The sequence below is a fragment of the Lissotriton helveticus genome, chromosome 6, assembly GCF_964261635.1.
Source record: "Lissotriton helveticus chromosome 6, aLisHel1.1, whole genome shotgun sequence".
Taxonomy (NCBI): Eukaryota; Metazoa; Chordata; class Amphibia; order Caudata; family Salamandridae; genus Lissotriton; species Lissotriton helveticus.
Genome location: NC_136067.1, coordinates 1,097,221,086 through 1,097,245,363, shown reverse-complemented (window position 1 = coordinate 1,097,245,363; position 24,278 = coordinate 1,097,221,086). Strand labels below are relative to the sequence as shown.

At 42.2% G+C, this 24,278-nt stretch overlaps 1 protein-coding gene across 2 annotated transcripts in view; it reads right to left on the bottom strand.

Moving 5' to 3' along the window:
• The window catches only part of TTC27 (tetratricopeptide repeat domain 27), a 1,731,040-nt gene that overhangs the window by 193,604 nt on the left and 1,513,158 nt on the right, over window positions 1-24,278 (bottom strand). For both annotated transcript variants that reach the window (XM_078648753.1, XM_078648752.1), the window contains exon 15: window positions 21,821-21,873. In XM_078648753.1, the coding sequence (XP_078504879.1) occupies window positions 21,821-21,873 (53 nt within the window). The remainder of the gene's footprint in view (window positions 1-21,820; window positions 21,874-24,278) is intronic.

Below are 24,278 nucleotides of genomic sequence, written 5' to 3'. Positions count from 1 at the left end.
ACTCTGCACTCACTACTCACTACTCTGCACACTCACTCTGCACTCACTACTCAGCACACTCACTCTGCACTCACTACTCACTACTCTACTCACTACTCTGCACTCACTACTCACTACTCTACTCACTACTCACTACTCTACTCACTACTAACTACTCTACTCACTACTCTACTCACTACTCACTACTCTGCACTCACTACTCTGCTCACTACTCACTACTCTACTCACTACTCTCCACTCACTACTCTACTCACTACTCACTACTCTACTCACTACTCTACTCACTACTCACTACTCTACTCACTACTCTACTCACTACTCTGCACTCACTACTCACTACTCTGCTCACTACGCACTACTCTACTCACTACTCTCCACTCACTACTCTACTCACTACTCACTACTCTACTCAGTACTCTACTCACTACTCACTACTCTGCACTCACTACTCACCTCACTACTCACTACTCTGCACTCACTACTCACCTCACTACTCACTACTCTACTCACTACTCTACTCACTACTAACTACTCTACTCACTACTCTACTCACTACTAACTACTCTACTCACTACTCTACTCACTACTCTACTCACTACTCTACTCACTACTAACTACTCTACTCACTACTCTACTCACTACTCTACTCACTACTAACTACTCTACTCACTACTCTACTCACTACTCTACTCTGCACTCACTACTCTGCACTCACTACTCTACTCACCTCACTACTCTACTCACTACTCACTACTCTGCACTCACTACTCTGCACTCACTACTCTGCACTCACTACTCTGCACTCACTACTCTGCACTCACTACTCTGCACTCACTACTCTGCACTCACTACTCTACTCACTACTCTACTCACTACTCACTACTCTACACTCACTACTCACTACTCTACACTCACTACTCACTACTCTGCACTCACTACTCTGCACTCACTACTCTGCACTCACTACTCTGCACTCACTACTCACTACTCTGCACTCACTACTCTGCACTCACTACTCACTACTCTGCACACTCACTCTGCACTCACTACTCACTACTCTGCACTCACTACTCACCTCACTACTCTGCACTCACTACTCTACTCACTACTCACTACTCTACTCACTACTCTACTCACTACTCACCACTCTACTCACTACTCACTACTCTACTCACTATTCTACTCACTACTCTACTCACTACTCACTACTCTACTCACTACTCTGCACTCACTACTCTGCACTCACTACTCTACTCACTACTCTACTCACTACTCTGCACTCACTACTCACTACTCACTACTCTACTCACTATTCTACTCACTACTCTACTCACTACTCAACTCACTACTCACTACTCTGCACTCACTACTCTACTCACTACTCACTACTCTGCACTCACTACTCTGCACTCACTACTCTACTCACTACTCTACTCACTACTCTACTGTACTCTCTACTCACTACTTTCTACTCACTACTCTACTCACTACTCTACTCACTACTCTGCACTCACTACTCTACTCACTACTCTACTCACTACTCTACTCACTACTCTACTCACTACTCTACTCACTACTCACTACTCTGCACTCACTACTCTGCACTCACTACTCTGCACTCACTACTCTGCACTCACTACTCTGCACTCACTACTCTGCACTCACTACTCACTACTCTGCACTCACTACTCTGCACTCACTACTCTGCACTCACTACTCTGCACTCACTACTCACTACTCTGCACACTCACTCTGCACTCACTACTCACTACTCTGCACACTCACTCTGCACTCACTACTCACTACTCTGCACTCACTACTCACTACTCTACTCACTACTCTGCACTCACTACTCACTACTCTACTCACTACTAACTACTCTACTCACTACTCTACTCACTATTATACTCACTACTCTACTCACTACTCACTACTCTACTCACTACTCAACGCACTACTCACTACTCTACTCACTACTCTACTCACTACTCTACTCACTACTCTACTCACTACTCTGCACTCACTACTCTGCACTCACTACTCTACTCACTACTCTACTCACTACTCACTACTCTACTCACTACTCTGCACTCACTACTCTACTCACTACTCTACTCACTACTCTACTCACTACTCACTACTCTACACTCACTACTCACTACTCTGCACTCACTACTCACTACTCTGCACTCACTACTCTGCACTCACTACTCTGCACTCACTACTCTGCACTCACTACTCTGCACTCACTACTCTGCACTCACTACTCACTACTCTGCACTCACTACTCACCTCACTACTCTGCACTCACTACTCTACTCACTACTCACTACTCACCTCACTACTCTACTCACTACTCTACTCACTACTCTACTCACTATTCTACTCACTACTCTACTCACTACTCACTACTCTACTCACTACTCTGCACTCACTACTCTGCACTCACTACTCTACTCACTACTCTACTCACTACTCTGCACTCACTACTCACTACTCTACTCACTATTCTACTCACTACTCTACTCACTACTCAACTCACTACTCACTACTCTGCACTCACTACTCTACTCACTACTCACTACTCAGCACTCACTACTCTGCACTCACTACTCACTACTCTACTCACTACTCTACTCTACTCTCTACTCACTACTTTCTACTCACTACTCTACTCACTACTCTACTCACTACTCTGCACTCACTACTCTACTCACTACTCTACTCACTACTCACTACTCTGCACTGACTACTCACTACTCACTACTCTACTCACTACTCTACTCACTACTCTACTCACTACTCACTACTCTACACTCACTACTCTGCACTCACTACTCTGCACTCACTACTCTGCACTCACTACTCTGCACTCACTACTCTGCACTCACTACTCTGCACTCACTACTCTGCACTCACTACTCTGCACTCACTACTCACTACTCTGCACTCACTACTCTGCACTCACTACTCACTACTCTGCACACTCACTCTGCACTCACTACTCAGCACACTCACTCTGCACTCACTACTCACTACTCTGCACTCACTACTCACTACTCTACTCACTACTCTGCACTCACTACTCACTACTCTACTCACTACTCACTACTCACTACTCTACTCACTACTCACTACTAACTACTCTACTCACTACTCTACTCACTACTCACTACTCTGCACTCACTACTCACTACTCTGCTCACTACTCACTACTCTACTCACTTTTTTCCACTCACTACTCTACTCACTACTCACTACTCTACTCACTACTCACTACTCTACTCACTACTCACTACTCTGCACTCACTACTCACTACTCTGCTCACTACGCACTACTCTACTCACTACTCTCCACTCACTACTCTACTCACTACTCACTACTCTACTCAGTACTCTACTCACTACTCACTACTCTGCACTCACTACTCACCTCACTACTCACTACTCTACTCACTACTAACTACTCTACTCACTACTCTACTCACTACTAACTACTCTACTCACTACTCTACTCACTACTCTACTCACTACTAACTACTCTACTCACTACTCTACTCACTACTCTACTCACTACTAACTACTCTACTCACTACTCTACTCACTACTCTACTCTGCACTCACTACTCTGCACTCACTACTCTACTCACCTCACTACTCTACTCTACTCACTACTCACTACTCTGCACTCACTACTCTGCACTCACTACTCTGCACTCACTACTCACTACTCTGCACTCACTACTCTGCACTCACTACTCACTACTCTACTCACTATTCTACTCACTACTCTACTCACTACTTAACTCACTACTCACTACTCTGCACTCACTACTCTACTCACTACTCTGCACTCACTACTCTGCACTCACTACTCTGCACTCACTACTCTGCACTCACTACTCTACTCACTACTCTACTCACTACTCTACTCACTACTCACTACTCTACACTCACTACTCACTACTCTACACTCACTACTCACTACTCTGCACTCACTACTCTGCACTCACTACTCTGCACTCACTACTCACTACTCTGCACTCACTACTCTGCACTCACTACTCACTACTCTGCACACTCACTCTGCACTCACTACTCACTACTCTGCACTCACTACTCACCTCACTACTCTGCACTCACTACTCTACTCACTACTCACTACTCTACTCACTACTCTGCACTCACTACTCTACTCACTACTCACTACTCTACTCACTACTCTACTCACTACTCACCACTCTACTCACTACTCACTACTCTACTCACTATTCTACTCACTACTCTACTCACTACTCACTACTCTACTCACTACTCTGCACTCACTACTCTACTCACTACTCTGCACTCACTACTCACTACTCACTACTCACTACTCTACTCACTATTCTACTCACTACTCTACTCACTACTCAACTCACTACTCACTACTCTGCACTCACTACTCTACTCACTACTCACTACTCTACTCACTACTCTGCACTCACTACTCTGCACTCACTACTCTACTCACTACTCTACTCTACTCACTACTCTACTCTACTCTCTACTCACTACTTTCTACTCACTACTCTACTCACTACTCTACTCACTACTCTACTCACTACTCACTACTCTACACTCACTACTCACTACTCTGCACTCACTACTCTGCACTCACTACTCTGCACTCACTACTCTGCACTCACTACTCTGCACTCACTACTCTGCACTCACTACTCTGCACTCACTACTCTGCACTCACTACTCACTACTCTGCACTCACTACTCTGCACTCACTACTCTGCACTCACTACTCACTACTCTGCACACTCACTCTGCACTCACTACTCACTACTCTGCACACTCACTCTGCACTCACTACTCACTACTCTGCACTCACTACTCACTACTCTACTCACTACTCTGCACTCACTACTCACTACTCTACTCACTACTCACTACTCTACTCACTACTAACTACTCTACTCACTACTCTACTCACTATTATACTCACTACTCTACTCACTACTCACTACTCTACTCACTACTCACTACTCTACTCACTACTAACTACTCTACTCACTACTCTACTCACTATTATACTCACTACTCTACTCACTACTCACTACTCTACTCACTACTCAACGCACTACTCACTACTCTACTCACTACTCTACTCACTACTCACTACTCTACTCACTATTCTACTCACTACTCTACTCACTACTCTACTCACTACTCTGCACTCACTACTCACTACTCTACTCACTACTCTACTCACTACTCTGCACTCACTACTCACTACTCACTACTCTACTCACTATTCTACTCACTACTCTGCACTCACTACTCTACTCACTACTCTACTCACTACTCTACTCACTACTGCACTCACTACTGCACTCACTACTCTGCACTCACTACTCTGCACTCACTACTCTACTCACTACTCTACTCACTACTCTACTCACTACTCTACTCACTACTCTACTCACTACTCTACTCACTACTCTGCACTCACTACTCTACTCACTACTCTACTCACTACTCTACTCACTACTCTACTCACTACTCTACTCACTACTCTACACTCACTACTCACTACTCTGCACTCACTACTCTACTCACTACTCTACTCACTACTCTGCACTCACTACTCACTACTCACTACTCTACTCACTATTCTACTCACTACTCTACTCACTACTCTGCACTCACTACTCTACTCACTACTCACTACTCTACTCACTACTCTACTCACTACTCTGCACTCACTACTCACTACTCTACTCACTACTCACTACTCTACTCACTACTCTACTCTCTACTCACTACTTTCTACTCACTACTCTGCACTCACTACTCTGCACTCACTACTCTACTCACTACTCTGCACTCACTACTCTGCACTCACTACTCTACTCACTACTCTACTCACTACTCACTACTCTACTCACTACTCTGCACTCACTGCTCTACTCACTACTCTACTCACTACTCTACTCACTACTCACTACTCTACACTCACTACTCACTACTCTGCACTCACTACTCACTACTCTGCACTCACTACTCTGCACTCACTACTCTGCACTCACTACTCTGCACTCACTACTCACTACTCTGCACTCACTACTCACCTCACTACTCTGCACTCACTACTCTACTCACTACTCACTACTCTACTCACTACTCTACTCACTACTCACCACTCTACTCACTACTCACTACTCTACTCACTATTCTACTCACTACTCTACTCACTACTCACTACTCTACTCACTACTCTGCACTCACTACTCTGCACTCACTACTCTACTCACTACTCTACTCACTACTCTGCACTCACTACTCACTACTCACTATTCTACTCACTACTCTACTCACTACTTAACTCACTACTCACTACTCTGCACTCACTACTCTACTCACTACTCACTACTCTGCACTCACTACTCTGCACTCACTACTCACTACTCTACTCACTACTCTACTCTACTCTCTACTTTCTACTCACTACTCTACTCACTACTCTACTCACTACTCTGCACTCACTACTCTACTCACTACTCTACTCACTACTCACTACTCTGCACTGACTACTCACTACTCTACTCACTACTCTACTCACTACTCACTACTCTACACTCACTACTCACTACTCTGCACTCACTACTCTGCACTCACTACTCTGCACTCACTACTCTGCACTCACTACTCTGCACTCACTACTCTGCACTCACTACTCTACTCACTACTCACTACTCTGCACTCACTACTCTGCACTCACTACTCACTACTCTGCACACTCACTCTGCACTCACTACTCAGCACACTCACTCTGCACTCACTACTCACTACTCTGCACTCACTACTCACTACTCTACTCACTACTCTGCACTCACTACTCACTACTCTACTCACTACTCACTACTCACTACTAACTACTCTACTCACTACTCTACTCACTACTCTACTCACTATTATACTCACTACTCTACTCACTACTCACTACTCTACTCACTACTCAACGCACTACTCACTACTCTACTCACTACTCTACTCACTACTCACTACTCTACTCACTATTCTACTCACTATTCTACTCACTACTCTACTCACTACTCACTACTCTACTCACTACTCTGCACTCACTACTCACTACTCTACTCACTACTCTGCACTCACTACTCACTACTCTACTCACTATTCTACTCACTACTCTGCACTCACTACTCTACTCACTACTCACTACTCTACTCACTACTCTGCACTCACTACTCTGCACTCACTACTCTACTCACTACTCACTACTCTACTCACTACTCTACTCACTACTCTACTCACTACTCTGCACTCACTACTCACTACTCACTACTCTACTCACTATTCTACTCACTACTCTACTCACTACTCTGCACTCACTACTCTACTCACTACTCACTACTCTACTCACTACTCTGCACTCACTACTCTGCACTCACTACTCTACTCACTACTCTACTCACTACTCTACTCACTACTCTACTCTCTACTCTACTCTCTACTCACTACTTTCTACTCACTACTCTGCACTCACTACTCTGCACTCACTACTCTGCACTCACTACTCTGCACTCACTACTCTGCACTCACTACTCTGCACTCACTACTCTGCACTCACTACTCTGCACTCACTACAATGCACTACTCTACTCACTACTCTACTCACTACTCTGCACTCACTACTCTGCACTCACTACTCTACTCACTACTCTACTCACTACTCACAGTACTGGTAGTACTGGTGGTGGTGGTAGTAGTGGTAGTACTGGTGGTGGTACTGGTAGTACTGGTGGTGGTGGTACTGGTAGTACTGGTAGTGGTAGTGGTGGTAGTAGTGGTAGTACTGGTGGCTGTAGTAGTGGTAGTACTGCTGGTGGTAGTACTGGTAGTACTGATGGTGGTAGTACTGGTAGTAGTGATGGTGGTTGTGGTACTGCTAGCACTGGTAGTGGTAGTACTGGTAGTGGTAGTACTGGTGGTGGTGGTACTGGTAGTACTGGTGGTGGTGGTAGTGGTAGTACTGGTGGCTGTAGTAGTGGTAGTACTGGTGGCAGTAGTAGTGGTAGTACTGGTGGTGGTAGTACTGGTAGTATTGATGGTGGTAGTACTGGTGGTGGTGGTGGTAGTGGTAGTGGTAGTACTGGTGGTGGTGGTAGTGGTAGTACTGGTGGCTGTAGTAGTGGTAGTACTGGTGGCTGTAGTAGTGGTAGTACTGGTGGTGGTAGTACTGGTAGTACTGATGGTGGTAGTACTGGTAGTAGTGGTGGTGGTGGTACTGGTAGTGGTAGTACTGGTGGTGGTGGTACTGGTAGTGGTAGTACTGGTGGCTGTAGTAGTGGTAGTACTGGTGGTGGTAGTACTGGTAGTACTGATGGTGGTAGTACTGGTAGTAGTGGTGGTGGCTGTGGTACTGGTAGTACTGGTAGTGGTAGTACTGGTGGTGGTGGTACTGGTAGTACTGGTGGTGGTGGTAGTACTGGTGGTGGTGTAAAACATAGTGTCATGTACAATAAACAACATTCGATTGGAATTCATAACTACACCAGGTGAGAGTGTACATTTAAAGCTACATAACTTGCCTTGCTTTAAATTATGCTTAGGTGCATATCAGGGTAAGCATTGCACCGCTTTGCATAAAAAAAATGATACACTGCCGTACTAGAACATAAGCAACATGTTCCTTCCAACGGGATAAAAATCAATTTTCCGACTCTAGTCGTTTTCCCTTGTCGTTCACACTGCTCTGACTTAGGGGTTTGCTCTTGTGTGGGTGGTGGTAAATTCAGGGGACGGGGTTGAGTGCTGGCTGTGTCTTGATACTCCCGTTATTTTCCTCTCCATCAACATATATGTGACCTTTGTGCTTCACTGAGCAATGCAAATAGTTACCCTGAAGGACTGTTTACACCTGAAAATTAGCTCGTCATGGTAGGTGGACTGCACAGGACGTTTGAATTTTTAACTAGTTGGTAACGGCAACTGGCTACTTGAAGCACCCCTTAATTTTCTTCCAACTAAACAGCTTCATGTTTTGTTGCTTTTAGTGGCAACCACGCGAGCTGCCGTTCTTTAATGTTCACCAGTATTGTGCGATTCATTTGCTGTGCACCAGCTCCGGTGACCGATCCTTCTACCAATATGCACACCTAGCCTTTAATTACATAAAAACAAAAATGAACAGCATCATTTCCATCCTAGGAACAGGTCTCCGACTCTTAAGACATAACCAGGAGCTCTCCCCAACCTCTGGCAGAGGTGATGGAGCACACGCTGTTCCCTCGAAGTTGAAGTCTCAGTCCTTCGTCTCAATCATAGTCTGCATTATTTGCTTAGCACTGCTGAATGCCAGGGAAAGCTGCACTGCATGCGAGCTTCTATCTCACATGCACTGTGTCCTGGCACGGAAGCCTAATCTGTGCTGTGGACGAGCACGTATGAGTCATCTTCTGTGAGCCTCGCCTGCTGCCTCGCCTCTCGTAATTTTACATTGAACGCGCTCACCGCTCAGACCATCTGGATTGCATTACACGGGCACTCTGACAGCTCCTAATTAAAATTAATGGTCTGCCGTGCGCATAACCGCACACAATATGCCAAAAATGGCCGCCGACCATTACATATACCCTATGGCATCAAGACTACTAAAGAAACAGCACCGCGACGATCAATCACTATTAAGATAATAAAAAAGCGCACTGAAAATGCACGAGCAAAGAAAAATTTATCCAGCATGAACGAAAAAGCCGCTACAATACGGCTCGCAGCTCCTCCCCACTTCTGACGAAGTAGTGACGTCGCCGAGCCCGTAAAAAGGGCGATAGGAATGATCCAGCAAACTATCGCCCTATTAGTTTAATCGATATCTTACAAAAACTTTATGCAAGGCATATTTTAAACCGTATAAATATCTGGATGGATGAGAAATCAGTGCTCACCAAATACCAAGCAGGGTTTAGAACCAAAATTAGTACTATTGACCAGGTCCTAAGGTTCTGTTGTTTGTGCTGGAAGTATGTCACTTTGAGGAAAAGTCACTTGTACGTAGCATTTGTGGACCTCCGGGCGGCGTTCGACCTAATCCCTCAAAATTTGTTATGGGAGACACTTAGGCGTCAAGGGCTACCGGCTAACCTTTTAGAGCAGGTCATAAATTTACATAGAAACAACTATGCAAAAGTTAGGTGGGGCCCTGGAGGGGAGCTAACAAAACAAATACCAATAAAGAGGGGAGTCCACCAGGGATGTGTGTTAGCCCCTACATTGTCCTCCCTGTTCGTCAATGATATCCCATCCTGCATGGAGGCTTGTAGTAATGACTCGCCAAAATTGGGGGGTGAGAGGGTTTCATCCCGCCTTTTCGCCGACGACACCATACTTATATCCCAAACACCCCGGGGCCTACAGAACCTACTAGACAAGTTCCAGGCATACTGCAGCACAAAGGGCCTAGAGATCAATGTAAAGAAAACAAAATACATGGTTATAAACCCTAATAAAAATTTTAAGGAAAATCTGACGCTAAATGGGCACAAATTAGAATACGTACGGAACTTTAGCTATCTGGGTGTTTCCTTGGATTCCAATCTAACCTGGAAAAGCCAGATTGAAAAAAGTAAAATAGTATTCACGCAAAATCTGTTACCTATAATGAAAAGACATGGCAACAGTCTAAATAAAGCAATGTCACCAGACTTAGAGATTTTTAAGTTTAAAGCACAATCAGTAGCACTATATGGGGCAGAATTATGAGGACCTATGTGCAAGAAATCTTTTGAAATTGGTGAGAACAAATTCCTTAGGGCTTTGTTAAGAATACCGGTCAGTACTCCGTTGATACCACTCCTTTTAGACCTTAATTTGAAACGTACTGACCACCATGCAATCCTGAGACCCCTGATGCTCTGGGTCAGACTCTGGTCGACCCCTGAGCTTACAGATTACAAGGATGGTCTAAAAGAAATCATGGAATTAGATTGCTGTAACAAAGTCTTATGGCTTAGACACGTAAGATCCTGGCTAATAAAAATTGGTTTGTAACAATTTTGGAATGAACCATCTTTACTAAATCAAACTTCAAAGAAGATCTTAAAGTTGTCATTCTGGGCATACGTGAATTACGATGTGATAAATGGAAAGATTCATGGATCATCAACAACTAGTTTTTTAGTGTTCAAAGACATAGCTCTCTTTGAATGTTTTCTTGATGAGGTGTACCCACCATTAGCCAAGACACTCTATATGAAATATAGATATGGTATCTTGAGGACAAATGTCCGTGAATCAAGGTGGTGTCAAAATAGTAACAATCAATGTACCCTATGTCATAATCAGGCAAAAGAAGATGATTCACATATTTTGTTCTTCTGTCCGATTTACGTAGTGCCTAGAAAAAGATGGATCAAACCCCTTTGCCTAAATTTAGGCACAAGATCATATAAAGAGGCTAGTAGAATTTTGAAAACTGATTCAAGCCAGGTTATTGTTTTCGGTATCAGTAGATTTCTGTTAGCTATAAACTTTATAAGAATGAAAATGGGTTTAAAATTATAAATGAATTTACTCGTTTTAAATCCATGAGAATTATTATCTCTTGGACAAGTGCTTCATATTATTGATAATGCTGGTTGGCTGTGTAGTCATACATGAATTTTATAAACAATTTGTATATACACACGCTTCCTACACCTTTATTACTATTGATATCTCTAATGTAGTTACATTTGCCCATTACTGTTAGTGAAGGATAGTTACATTTTTTTTGTGTTTTTTATATAAATGCCTTTTTACACTTTTAATTATTTATGATATTTTAAATGTGATTTATCCGCCCCCAAAAATTGTGCACGGGATTGGATTGTTCTGCTTTTCTAATTGTCCCCACCGCTCATTATGTCTATTACGTCCAATTAATTAAGTTTCAAATGTAATTGTATATGTATTTTATGCATCTTTTATGGTACAAATGTACCGAAATAAAGATTTTTGATGATGAATGTGTCCGTCTGTAATGTAACTGCTGCTCGTGTAAAGTGCTCTGATACCTTCGAGTCAAGTTCTGCTAAATAAAACTCCAGAAAAAAAATGAAAGTTTTAATTAATCTTTAAACTGGTCACGACTCACAAACAAGCGGAAAATATTTAATACCTGTTCTCCTATACGCGGGTGATGCCGTCCTTATAGCGCGTACTGCATTGGGTCTCCAGAAACTTCTGGATGCTTTTGGGTCCTATATGCAGTCCTTAGATCTGGTTGTGAACAACGGGAAGTCGCACACAATGTCTACTGGTAAAAACACCAGGAAAGTGAAGTCATTCTTTTGTAATGGTGTGGAAGTGTCCAGGGTGATTTCCTTTACTTATCATGGAGTACTATTCGATGATAAAGGCTCATGGGTCCCCCAAGATAAAGTAAAGAGATTGGCTGCTAGTAGGTCGACAACAGCCCTATCTGGGTTCGTCCAATGCCTGGGGGCCAAGCCATTCGCGTCAATTTTGAAAATATATAGATCAAAGTGCCTGGCTATAGCGCATACGGCTCCTCTATTTGGGGCTTTCAACAACAGACAGGGATCCAGACAGTCGAAAACAGTTTTCTTCGAAGCCTTTTGTCTGTCCCTCAATCAACTCCTACTTACACAATTCATCAGGAACTGGGGCAGGGCTATGTCTCGGATATTTTGAGCTTAGCTCCACTTCTGTGCTGTGTCAAAACATGGCTTAACCCAGAATTGATATTGAATCACTGAATTCTCCAAGATATTATCAATCTGGATAAAGCCAATAAAATTAAGTGAGTGACATATGTCAAAAATATGTTTTTTAAATTAGGCCGGCCAGAATTATTTGAATCTCCTGATAGGATCTGTAAGGAGGATTTGAAATGGGTCAAATTACAATTTTTGAATACTGTAATGATGGAAGGGGAAGATCGGGAGTTACAGAAACCTTTAGTAAGGGCTCATTGTTTGACTAAAACCACGATGTCAATTGACCCGTACCTGATCATCGTTGGCTCCTGACAAGATTCCGTTTCAATTTGATCCACTTAGTTTTGGGTGATTTTCAGGGGTGGTGTAAGCCAGGGGAGGCTGAACCCTGCCATTGTGATAACTTTTCCATACAGAATACTTTACATTTGTTGATGTTCTGTGATTATTACAATGTTATTAGGAGAGAGTTCATAATGCCACCATTGAGGGGTAAGGGTTTTGTACAAATCAGACCGGCCTTACTCTATCTTCAAATGTTGAGCAACCCCTGGGATACCTTCAATGTTGCTTGTTTTCTTGTTGCTGCTGTCCGTTCGAGGAAAAAAAGATATCTTGGTTTAGACAGTGTCTCATTCGCAATGGTAATGTTTTATGGATTAATAACTCGCATATTCGCCTTTTTTAAATTCCTACAGAATTATTGTTCTTTGAGATGGTTTTAATGTTTTTTAAAGGATGTGTTGTTGTATATGTATTTGTATTTATGTACTTATATGATTTTAACAAAAATCGAATAAAGTGGATTGATTGATTGATTGACTCACAAACTATTCCTCATTGTTGGAATTTCTTTTTTTACTACTGTTCAGACTGATATTATTTTGAGATCAATCCCTTCATGGTATTTTTCCTCCTCCACCACAACTACTTTGAATTTCTGTTACAAAAGGGAAGTATTTACAGTGCTCTTCAGCTCTTCCTTTAGAGATTTCAAAATGGGATTCTGCTTACTGTGCTCTCCTCTGGGTGGCAAATGCTGCCATCTTCCTTGCTAGCTCTGTGTAGCACCACACAAGTGAGTATGGCCGTTGTGATGGAAGGATAGCAGGGTTGGCATTTTGCAATCCTCCTAACAATATTTTTATTAGGGTGGTTAGTTCTTCAAAGACTTTTTGTGAGGGCACTATTATTAATAATAATATTTAAAAACAAATTTGTGAAATCTTTATGCAAAAGTCTTTACCAAATTTAGAAAAAATGATATTCAAATTTGGAAACCGTGTGTTCCATTAACTTATGGGCTACAAATTATCTGTGGCTATGTACATTGTAGGGCATGGTCACAAGCAAGACTAAAATAAGTTTTGTATCAAGCGAGAAAAAAGCTTTAGTTACGGGTCCTGCTTACTAACAGAAGGAAAGCATATGTGTATTAGAAGTGTTCTGGCCTTAGTTAGGATTTGAACATTTTCATCAGCTTCTGTCCTGCTTTTGAATGCAAGCATAGGCGACTGAACAACATTTTTTTTAAAAAGCATGGCAGTCATACAGATTTAGGTAAATGTAATACTAGGATATTTGAATTTCGTGTGGTAAACGTTTACATCATTCAAACAATTTTTTCTTTTCTGAAAAGTGGGGTCTTCCCTTGAATCATTCAATTTTTATGGTCTATTATCACTGACGCACAAAGTTCACGAGCTACTAGCTCAAGAACTGCTTCTTATTCAATTATTTTTCTTTCCATTGGGAATTACTTTCAATGAAAGTAATATTTACATTAAATAATTACACTATTTAAATACATTATCAATGACAGCCCCCAATCATTGTTTAACATTCAATATACGTGTACTACGCATGCCTAAGATTCCATCAAGTGGACATGTAACCTTAGGGCATGCAGCATACAGACACACCAGGACTAACTACAAAAGCATTGAACAGTTATTGCAGAGAAAACAAAGAACATTACTGCTGCTACCCACATGTGCCTATTACAAGTAACAGATGTGCCCGCTCAGCTGGCTCAGACTTGCATTTTTTCTACTATTACCTCTTTATCCTAATTTCAATAAAATTCAATATCTTCTGTCATACCCAAAACTGGTAAGTCATACAACCAGCGGCTTTCTCTAACTGCCAGTATATGTTATGGATCTGTGCAACTGGTGTTAAGTGATTTTGTAGACATTGAATTTCAGGCTTTGACCCATAGTCATCATGAACATTTATAAAAGTCTGTGGGTTTTGATTGGCATAATGTAAATGAATAACGTTTATGAGTTTTATTTTTAAAATGGTTTTTATATTTAGCTTTGAAGTGTTTCTTTAAACAAAAGAAGAATATGAACCAAATATGGGGCATTACGTCAAGGATACTATTCATATAGGGGAACATTATATTGCTCAATTATCTTTTGCCTGGCTGAGCGTTCAGACACAGAACGAGCAGAAAAGCAAACCAATGGGAGTTCCTTAATCTGCACCGTGCCAGAGGATTGCTGATACTAAACAGCAGGTAGTGTTGTTACTCATTAATCAACACTAACTATAGAGCCAGAAGCAGGACTTGTTTGGAACTGCTCTTATTTCCGAACAAAGCAAAACCAAAGGGGATGATGGACGGAGTGTTGAACATTGCAAGCACTCACCCCAGTCAACTGATCTGGTTTAATCCATCATCATTCTTTAGCTCCCTCCACCACCCCAGTTCAGACATGGCCGTATGCAAATCAGTCTGACCCTGTGCCTCTTGGTAACAGTGCAGCCCAAACTGCCAAGCTAGGTCTTCCCTGGACCGGAAACAAGCATCCTGGGACCAGTTTCTGGCTAATCAGCCGTCATCAGCCAGGCTAGCTTGAGTCCAGTGGCAAAGTGAGCAAGGGACCCACGTCTGGGCATAACCTGCCAACTTAGGGCATACAAAGCAATACCAAAGGGGATGATGGACGGAGTATTGAACATTGCAAGCACTCACCCCCAGTCAACTGATCTGGGTTCAATCCATCATCATTCTTTAGCTCACTCCGCCACCCCAGTGCACCAAATCCTGGCAAAGATCCTGGCAGTACTTTCTTTTCTGCACACATAAGGCAGTCTATAGGCTTGACTACTTCTTTGTTTCACACTCTTTAGTGCACCCGGTTAAAATAGAGAAGCACCCTAGGATACTATCTGACCACAACCCCCTTGTTTACTAATGAACGGACGTGGACTTTAGAAAGAGGGCTCTTGTCAGACCCTGATTATGTTACCCATATGAGGAAATGGATTAAGATATACTGGGACATAAATAGATATAATGCTCGTGCCAGGGTTGTATGGGACGCTTTTAAAACTAGGGTCAGAGGGGCGACACTTAGTTTGAGTCTTTTAAGACAGAAAAAGGAAAAGCAACGGGAGGAAGTGCTATATTAAAATCTAGTTAAAATCGAGGAGGAACTGGCAACTGCAGTGAAGTTGGGTTTAGCATTAGAGGATATTCTACTCAGTCTTGCCTGGGCTAAGGCAGAAATCAGAGACTGCGCTGCCGCAAAGGCGTCAGAGCTCTTCTTAGCTGAAAGAGAACACTGCCATGAATTTAGTGAACGGGTGGGTCACACGTTGGCAGTCAGACTTAGGCAAAGGAGTGCTGGGAGCGAAATAAATGAAATCATAGACGAACATGGAAATTTAATCACGGACCCACCTGGGATTCAAGAAGTGTTTTGGCAATTTTACCAACGACTATATGATGCAGAGCCCCCGATACAGCAGAGTTTAATCCAGGGCTATCTTAACATACCACTGCAGAGCATTGAACGCGAGGACAGCTTGAAACTTGAGGCCATCCTGACACAAGATGAGATTCACTGTGCCTTGAAGAATCTCCCTTCTGGGAAGGCCACCTAACCTGACCAGATCCCCCTGGAATTTAATACAATTTTCTAGGAAGAAGTAGGACCTGATCTAGTCGAAATAATATGCCTGGCACAATTTGGGGGTTTGATCAATGACTCTTGGTCAGGGGCGGACTTTAAAATAATTCTAAAAAAGGGGAAATCACCTGAGGAACCCGGGTCGTATTGGCCAATTACTTTAATAAACAGTGATGTAAAGATCCTGTCTAAAGCTCTCGCCACTAGATTAAATCTTATTATAGGGAAGGTAATACATCCATATCAACATGGGTTTATCCTGGGGAGAGGGACCACCCAACACATTCGTCGGGTAATAACCTTATTTGACGCAGCAGAAGTCTCAGAGGACCCTATGGCTATGCTGCTTCTAGACGCAGAGAAAGCTTTCGATAGGGCCTCCTGGGACTACTTAAGGGAGGAAAAGAGTTGGTTTGGTCTAGGACAGGAGTTTATTAGAGCCATTAGCAATTTATATAAAGCACCAACAGCTCGTCTCAGAATTAATGGGAAAGATACAGCGTCTTTTGGGATTAAAAGGGGCACTAGACACGGGTGCCCCTGATCACCCTTTTTATTTGTGATCTATATAGCCCCCCTATTACAGCAACTCTAGTCCAGCCAGGAAATTGATCCCATCATATATCACAAGGTATCCACAAAATTGTAGTTAATAGGGGAGATTGTTCGTTCCGATCCACGAATGATAGACTCAGCGATGTATCTTGAGATTACCATAACCCCAGATCTGGATAAATTGGTGGCTGTAAACATCGATCCGATGATATGGAAGGCCAACACAGACCTTGACAAATTTCACAACCTGCATTTGTCACTGGTCGGCCGATGTAATGTGATCAAAATGGTTTTTCTCCTAAAAAGTTTGTATCTGTTTAGGTCAATCCCCTTGGAATTAGGGAAAAAGTGGTTTGCTGCATTAGACAATATGACTAATCCCAGATTTTAAACTTTATTATTGGGCCGCGGCACTTCAATACATCTGTGGGTTGATCGGCGGGGGGCTTAAAGACCCTGCCACCGATGATAAGATACAAGATGTATATAGGTTATTGGTGGGGGAAAATGCAGTAAATTGCTTTTTGAAATCCAGTCAGCCCAGTTATTTTAAGAAAATCCAAACTATGCAAGCAGCCTTTAAAATCTGGGCTGCCTTAAAGAAAAAGTCGGGCCTAGAGAGGATGAATTTTTACACCCAATTGTTTGATAACCCTACGTTCCCAGAATTTTTCTCCGATCAAATTATGGCTGCGTGGGCAGAGCGCGGCCTCTTTAAAGTCGGGGATTTAATGAGGTCAGATGGTTTTTATCAATTTAAGGACATTCAGGATAAGTTTGGAATTGATACCAGGAATTTTTTTAAATATCTCCAACTTAGAAGCTTTCTCAGTAAAAAGGTGGGCAGGCTTAGTAGATTAGATAAGGTGGAAACTATTGAGGCAATAAGAAGTAGGGATGGTTGCACCATTAAAAGAATTTATACTGAATTAACGGCAATAAAATTAGATGACCATGAAAAACATGGCAAGAAATGGGAAGATAGGTTGGGCATTGATTCAGACTATTTTATTCTGTCTTTAGAGTTAGCGCGGACAGTACTAAGTTCCGCTGGGCTTCAGACCCAGCGCTACAAAACAATCTTCACTTTATACTACACACCGGCTAAGATCTTACAATTGAGGGCGCAGGAGGATACCACTTGTCCACGGTGTAATTCATCTAACGATGACTTAGCTCATATGTTCTCCACTTGTCCATGCCTTGATACGATTAAATCATCCATTATGGCATATTTCGATTCTAATGTCAAGAAAAATCCCATTGGGAACCGTTGAACAATTTAATCACACAAAAAACATTCCAACCATATGGTCATACTATACTCACACTCAAGCAGCCACAATGTGAACCAAGAAAACTAATCAGTGCAAAATGAAATATAAAAAGTTGCTTACAATTTATTACAAATGTTGTATATATAGCAACTCTACAACATTAAAAACACATTGTACAATATAGCAATAAAGTTAAAAATACATTTGTAAAAAAGTGGGACAAAAAATAGCAAGGAAAAATAATTCCAAGTCAACAGTTCAACGGTTCCCAAGGGGATTTTTCTTGACATTTGTCTTTCTGTACCCTACCCCTGTGGTGATTTGGGTCCCTCTCTCTTTTTTCCTAATTTTTAGATTCTACCTTGGGTTTTAAAGTTAAGTTAACCGCAGCCTTAATGCTTCTTGGGGTGGATAATAGCCAGGGGCAAACTATGTTTGATTATTTTCTTTTTCTTGCTATGGCTGTTTTACGAATAAGTGTTGCCTCAGTCTGGCTTGACCAAGCCGCACTAACATTCCAGTTATGGCTAGCTCGGCTCTTCTCGATATTTAAGTTGGAGAGGGCAATATATGCAAGGAAGGAAGGGCAAAAGAGGGAAAATCTTAGGCAGACGGATATGGGCTCCCTATGTACAGCTGGAAGGAATCGCTGGTTCATAACGGACATTAGATATTTTTTGTTTAAAGAACGAGAGTCACAATTTAGTTGACTCACATTTTAGTTGTCCATTTGCCCATCTGTACTATCTTTTCTTTTGGCTACCGGATGGATATTATTTTGTCTCACTTTCTATACTCATGGTTTCCATCATCTTACCACAGAAGGATCCTTTCATTAGGTGTTACCACCGGATAACTATTTTCAATGTATTGTTGTTTTGCAAAATGTATTATGAGTATCTTTCTTTTGTAATTGTAAGTAATTGAAATATGCTGGGCTGTATATTGAAAACGCATTAAAAATATATATATAAAAAAAAAAGAAGGCACTGCAGAGATCTAAGAGCGGGGAGGCAGGTTGCAAATCAGGCGAGCAGCTTTGTTTTGTACCACCTCAAGGTTAGTAAATAAAATTTCTTTTGCAGCAACCATTAGGACATTTGCATAATCCAGGCAACTTATAAGTGCTTGAGTTATGAATTTTCTGTACTGCAAGGCAGCCATCGGAAAGCTCTCCTGTGAAGGAGCATAAATCCAAAATGGGACCTAAAGTTGTAATTGACCTGATTTTTCATGAAGAAGACGTTATCAATCAATATTTCCAGACTTATAACTACCTTTTTAGGGGTATGGGTAGGAGCTGAACCCAGTTTCGGAGGCCACCAATCATCAGACTAGAAAGAGGAAGCCTTTCCTAAATGCAAGATTTCAGTCTTTCCTGTTTTAAGTTGGAGGGAGGACATCCAGAGAGCTATTTTTCCATACATTCCCTGAAAATGATCTTGGTAGATTCAGTGTTTTCCCCCATGGTGATTGTATGTCGTTTGCATATAACTTGGAACTCACTAAATCTTATCACTTGAGCCGGGGGCAACAAAGATATTAAACAGTGTAGGGTTCAAAGATGAACCCTGGGGTACCCCCTGTCCAGGGCCATGGATCGAGAAGTAAAGAGGTCTAACTGGACTTTATGGGTCTTACATTTTAGAAAGTTTCTTAGCCAACCCAGGGCTTTTCCACTGACCCCATCCCAATCAGTCTTTGGACTAGAATTGAATGTGAGATTGTGTTGAGTGCTGCAGATATCAAAGGAGAAGTATATTTATCTATGGTTACTACAGCCTCATTATGGGTTTGCTGGAATTTGGTAAAGGGATACCGGGGCTGGAATTTCCAATCCTAGATGGTATCCCTGCACTAAATTGAAGCAATTGCATGTTTTGTTGTCTAGAGTGGGGAAAAAATCCCACAAATAGGGTATGCCTTATAGAGAAGGTAGCAATTGTCAGCAGGAAGGCTGCTTTAGGCTGTTTTGAGTCGAGGTGGTCAGGGAAGTGGGAGGGGCAATCCAGAAGGAGCATTGTGTTCACCCACACATGTTACAGGTGTCGGATGGGAGCTGCGATAGTCCTGTTGGGGAAAGTAGTAGAGAAGCGTTGGTGCAGGGGGGGCCTAATAAAAAAAAAATATCCCTACCGCTTGCCGAACTTCTGCTTCTCTGTTCATAGGCTGAAGTTCTCCTAAAGCCAATCCAGAAGCTGCTCTCAAGATAGTAATACCCATAAGAGCGGCGTTGGGATTGGGCGGAGCAGGTTAGTTTTGCACTCCATCGGGGGCTCAGAGCATGTGCCTGGTGTGGTTCTCCACCCAGCAATGCAGCTGGGTTGGAGAGATGTCAGTGTGCATGTTGATTTGGCCGTCCTAAGACGGCTGGCCAAACCGGCATGCGCACTGACAGCAGTGCCCACCACTCCTCGGCCTCCTCCTCACCACTACTGTTGTCATGATGCTCTTGCCCCAAACAGAAACAGTTTCATTATCATTTGATTTTTTGTTTTCCTCTGTGACTCTCATCCACCATAACAGAGGAGCCGCCACTGCCGTTTTTAACTGGGTGTGCATACAAACTCTGTGAAACCAGCCCTGGAAATCCTAGGTCCGGACTTTGCAAACCCAGGAGCTCTGGACCAGGAGGCAGATCAGTCAGAATTGAGAGTGGCCGAATACTACTCTGAGTTATCGTTCCTTGTGGGACACTGCCACGTGAAGAGGGCACGTTATCTTCATCCAGTTTCTGGTCTCAGTAAAAATAGCTATTAAACAAAATCATGTTTGGAAATTATTTTTGTTCAGGTTTCCTTAGGATATACCCAGTGGGTTTTCATTTTGATTAGAAGTGGGCATAAAAGCCTAGAATGTGAGAGGATATAGATTCATGATACCAGGAGCGTTTCGTTGTCCTATTTCTCTTCATAGTCTTACACTAGAAATTACAGTCTGCAACTTGACACCTAAAGTGAAGGGAAAAAAATATCTTCCTACAAAACAATAACATCTTCAAATCTGTGCAGGAGCCAATACATCTGGTAGGGACGACATTTTTAAAGGCTCTACCCCTTCCTTCACCCACTACCAAGAGAATGATGTTTATTTAGGGACTTCACTTCTCTGTAAGGACACTACCTCGAATTTTCACAGTAGTATTATAACAGTTCGTAGTGCACATAAAATTACATATGTGGTTCATGATTCACAAACATTTTCCTGCAGGCTGGCAATTCGAAAAACAAGTTATTCGGGCCCTACAGTGATATTGTGTGGGAAAGAAAACAAGCAGGGCTATTTGCATATTTGCCAATCAAATGTTGTCAAATGCATGTAAAATACGTACTTCTGTTTCAATCTGATGTATGCGGTCGACAAATTGTTCCATGCCTCTGCGTTCTGCAAAAAAAAACACGAACAAGGTATAAAATGCTTTACATGGGTTTTTTGAAAGCTCAGATAATCAAACTACTAATTAACACGGCACAATAATGCGACATCTCTGCTGTAAGAAGACATATGCACGCGCACACTTACGAATATATATCTGAAGAATCAATATTATCTTATCCTAGCACCTAAAATAAGTTGTCAGTGGTTATCACACAAAAACCCCACACTGTCAGTGACTGACTGAATAAGGGAATCTAAATAATCTCGTGCATAACTAAATAAATAAATAAAAAACCTGAAAACACGGAAGTGCCTTATTAACTCCTATCTTGTGTTGAAAAAAAAAAGTCGTCTTATATAGTACCAGGTTGACCAGCATAATTTGTTACATACAGAGACAGAGGAGTTTCCATTTTCACATTCTTTTTTACTAATTTGATAACACAGAAAGATCAGTTGCAAAATGCGAGTTAGCAAAGGTTGCACATCATTGTTCAATGTGACTGAAAAGTAATTTCCACAGGAAAAGTGCCAATATTCCGAAATGGAGTAGTCCTCACAGCTAGTGAAATGCATTAAAACAGAAGATGGGAGGACGTCCACAAATGTTTTCACGCACATATTTTATGTGATTATTTCATACGATTTAAAAGTATACATTTATAGGACCATTTAATTAAAAATTCTCATGGACGCGGAGTAACCAAAGTGCCAGAGGCAGCGGAAGTGACATCAAACACACTTTGACCTCAATGACATTCCAGGAAGTAATGTCACATAACCTTGGACCTGATTCTTTCCAGGAAGTGATGACAAAAAAAACAAGGATAAATCAATTTAGTGGGAATGGATTCCAAACTGGGACATCACATGATTTCCCACAAAACAGCCTAGAAAAAAAAATGTTCCAGGGGCAGTTTTCCATGTGGATTCCAATCAGAATTCGTGAATTTCCAACACTAGTAAAAATACACTCTAGGATACAGACATAAAAATCTGAGTTTTTTTGTTACTCAATCCCCATATCCAAAATAGGGCTAGACCTACACAGAGACTAGACCCATCCTGCATACAGAGGTCGTGCAGTGTTCGGAAGCAGTAGTGCAGTGTTCGGAAGCAGTAGTGCAGTGTTCGGAAGCAGTAGTGCAGGGTAAGGAAGTAGTGATGAGGCTGTAGCGATGTGGGTGGTGCCATGAGCGCGTAACATGGTCATGGTAATATTGCGGTCATGGTAATGCAGCACTAGTGGAAGTAAAGAGATGATGATGGTGGTTGGTTTGCTGTGCTGGAGTTTTTTTATCTTAGTACTCTGTGTAGAAGGGGGTCAGGCATGTGGACCAAACCCAGATATGTTTGCTGGATTGCTGATGGCCCCTACGCTGCTGCTACACAACTAAAACACTGGACAGGAACCTTTGGTTGGGTAACACCCGAGCTCACCGATAAGACAAGATGTTACAATGAGCGCAAAGGTATTCTTTGTTTTAATAAAGATTACAGTATCTTGCACTTCAGGCAACATAGCATTTTACATTTACCAACCACAATCAAACAGACATTCAAGGAATCAATATAAAAAAGGGCTGTGTTAAGGTATGTAAAAGTATACATATAGTTAGCATAGCCTTGTGCATTCCATACTGACCTCAAACCCACAATTGCACTCTGATGTTAATGTTGGAAAGGAAAGTGAAAACAAATGTAAAATCTGTCAATATGTCGTTTTATATTCGCTTGAAGCTTCCTTTGACATTGAATATTCTTGTAAACATTCATGACTTTAGTATGCCTAAAAGGCATAGAGTTCAGTGATGCACTGTACACATTTTCCAAAGGAGTACCCTTGTTTTCAAACCTGGCAAGGAAAGCGGGATTTTGTGGGAAAATTAGGGCCAATGTTGTGTATGCCAAGAACAAATTACTTACCTTCAGAAATGCCTTATCTGCTAGAGACTCTAGCCACAGATGCCATACCTTTGAATATCGACAGGCATCAGATCTGGAAGATTTTCGAGCATTACCCCTGCACGCTGGTAGGTGGCGTAGTTTGGCTCCATGTTGGTAGTATCCATGCCGGAAGTGACGTGTGCGTACCTACATAGGCGCCATCACGGCGCGCTGACGTTAGTTACTTTCCCAACTTTCCATGCCATTAGTGTGGAGCGACGATGAGAACGGACTACTGGTGTGCCAAGCTAAGGCCTTCGGAAGGGTGCCCCCTACAGTTCAGTTCACAGAGCGGGGAGGATGGGAGAGTCGGTAAGGAACCTATGGCTAGATAGAGTCTCTACCATGTAAGGCATTACTAAAGGTAAGTAACCTGTTCATCTGATATCGATTTCTAGGTGCAGATGCCTTACCTTTGAATAGATACCCAAGCAATACCTTCCCAGAGATGGGACAGCAAAATC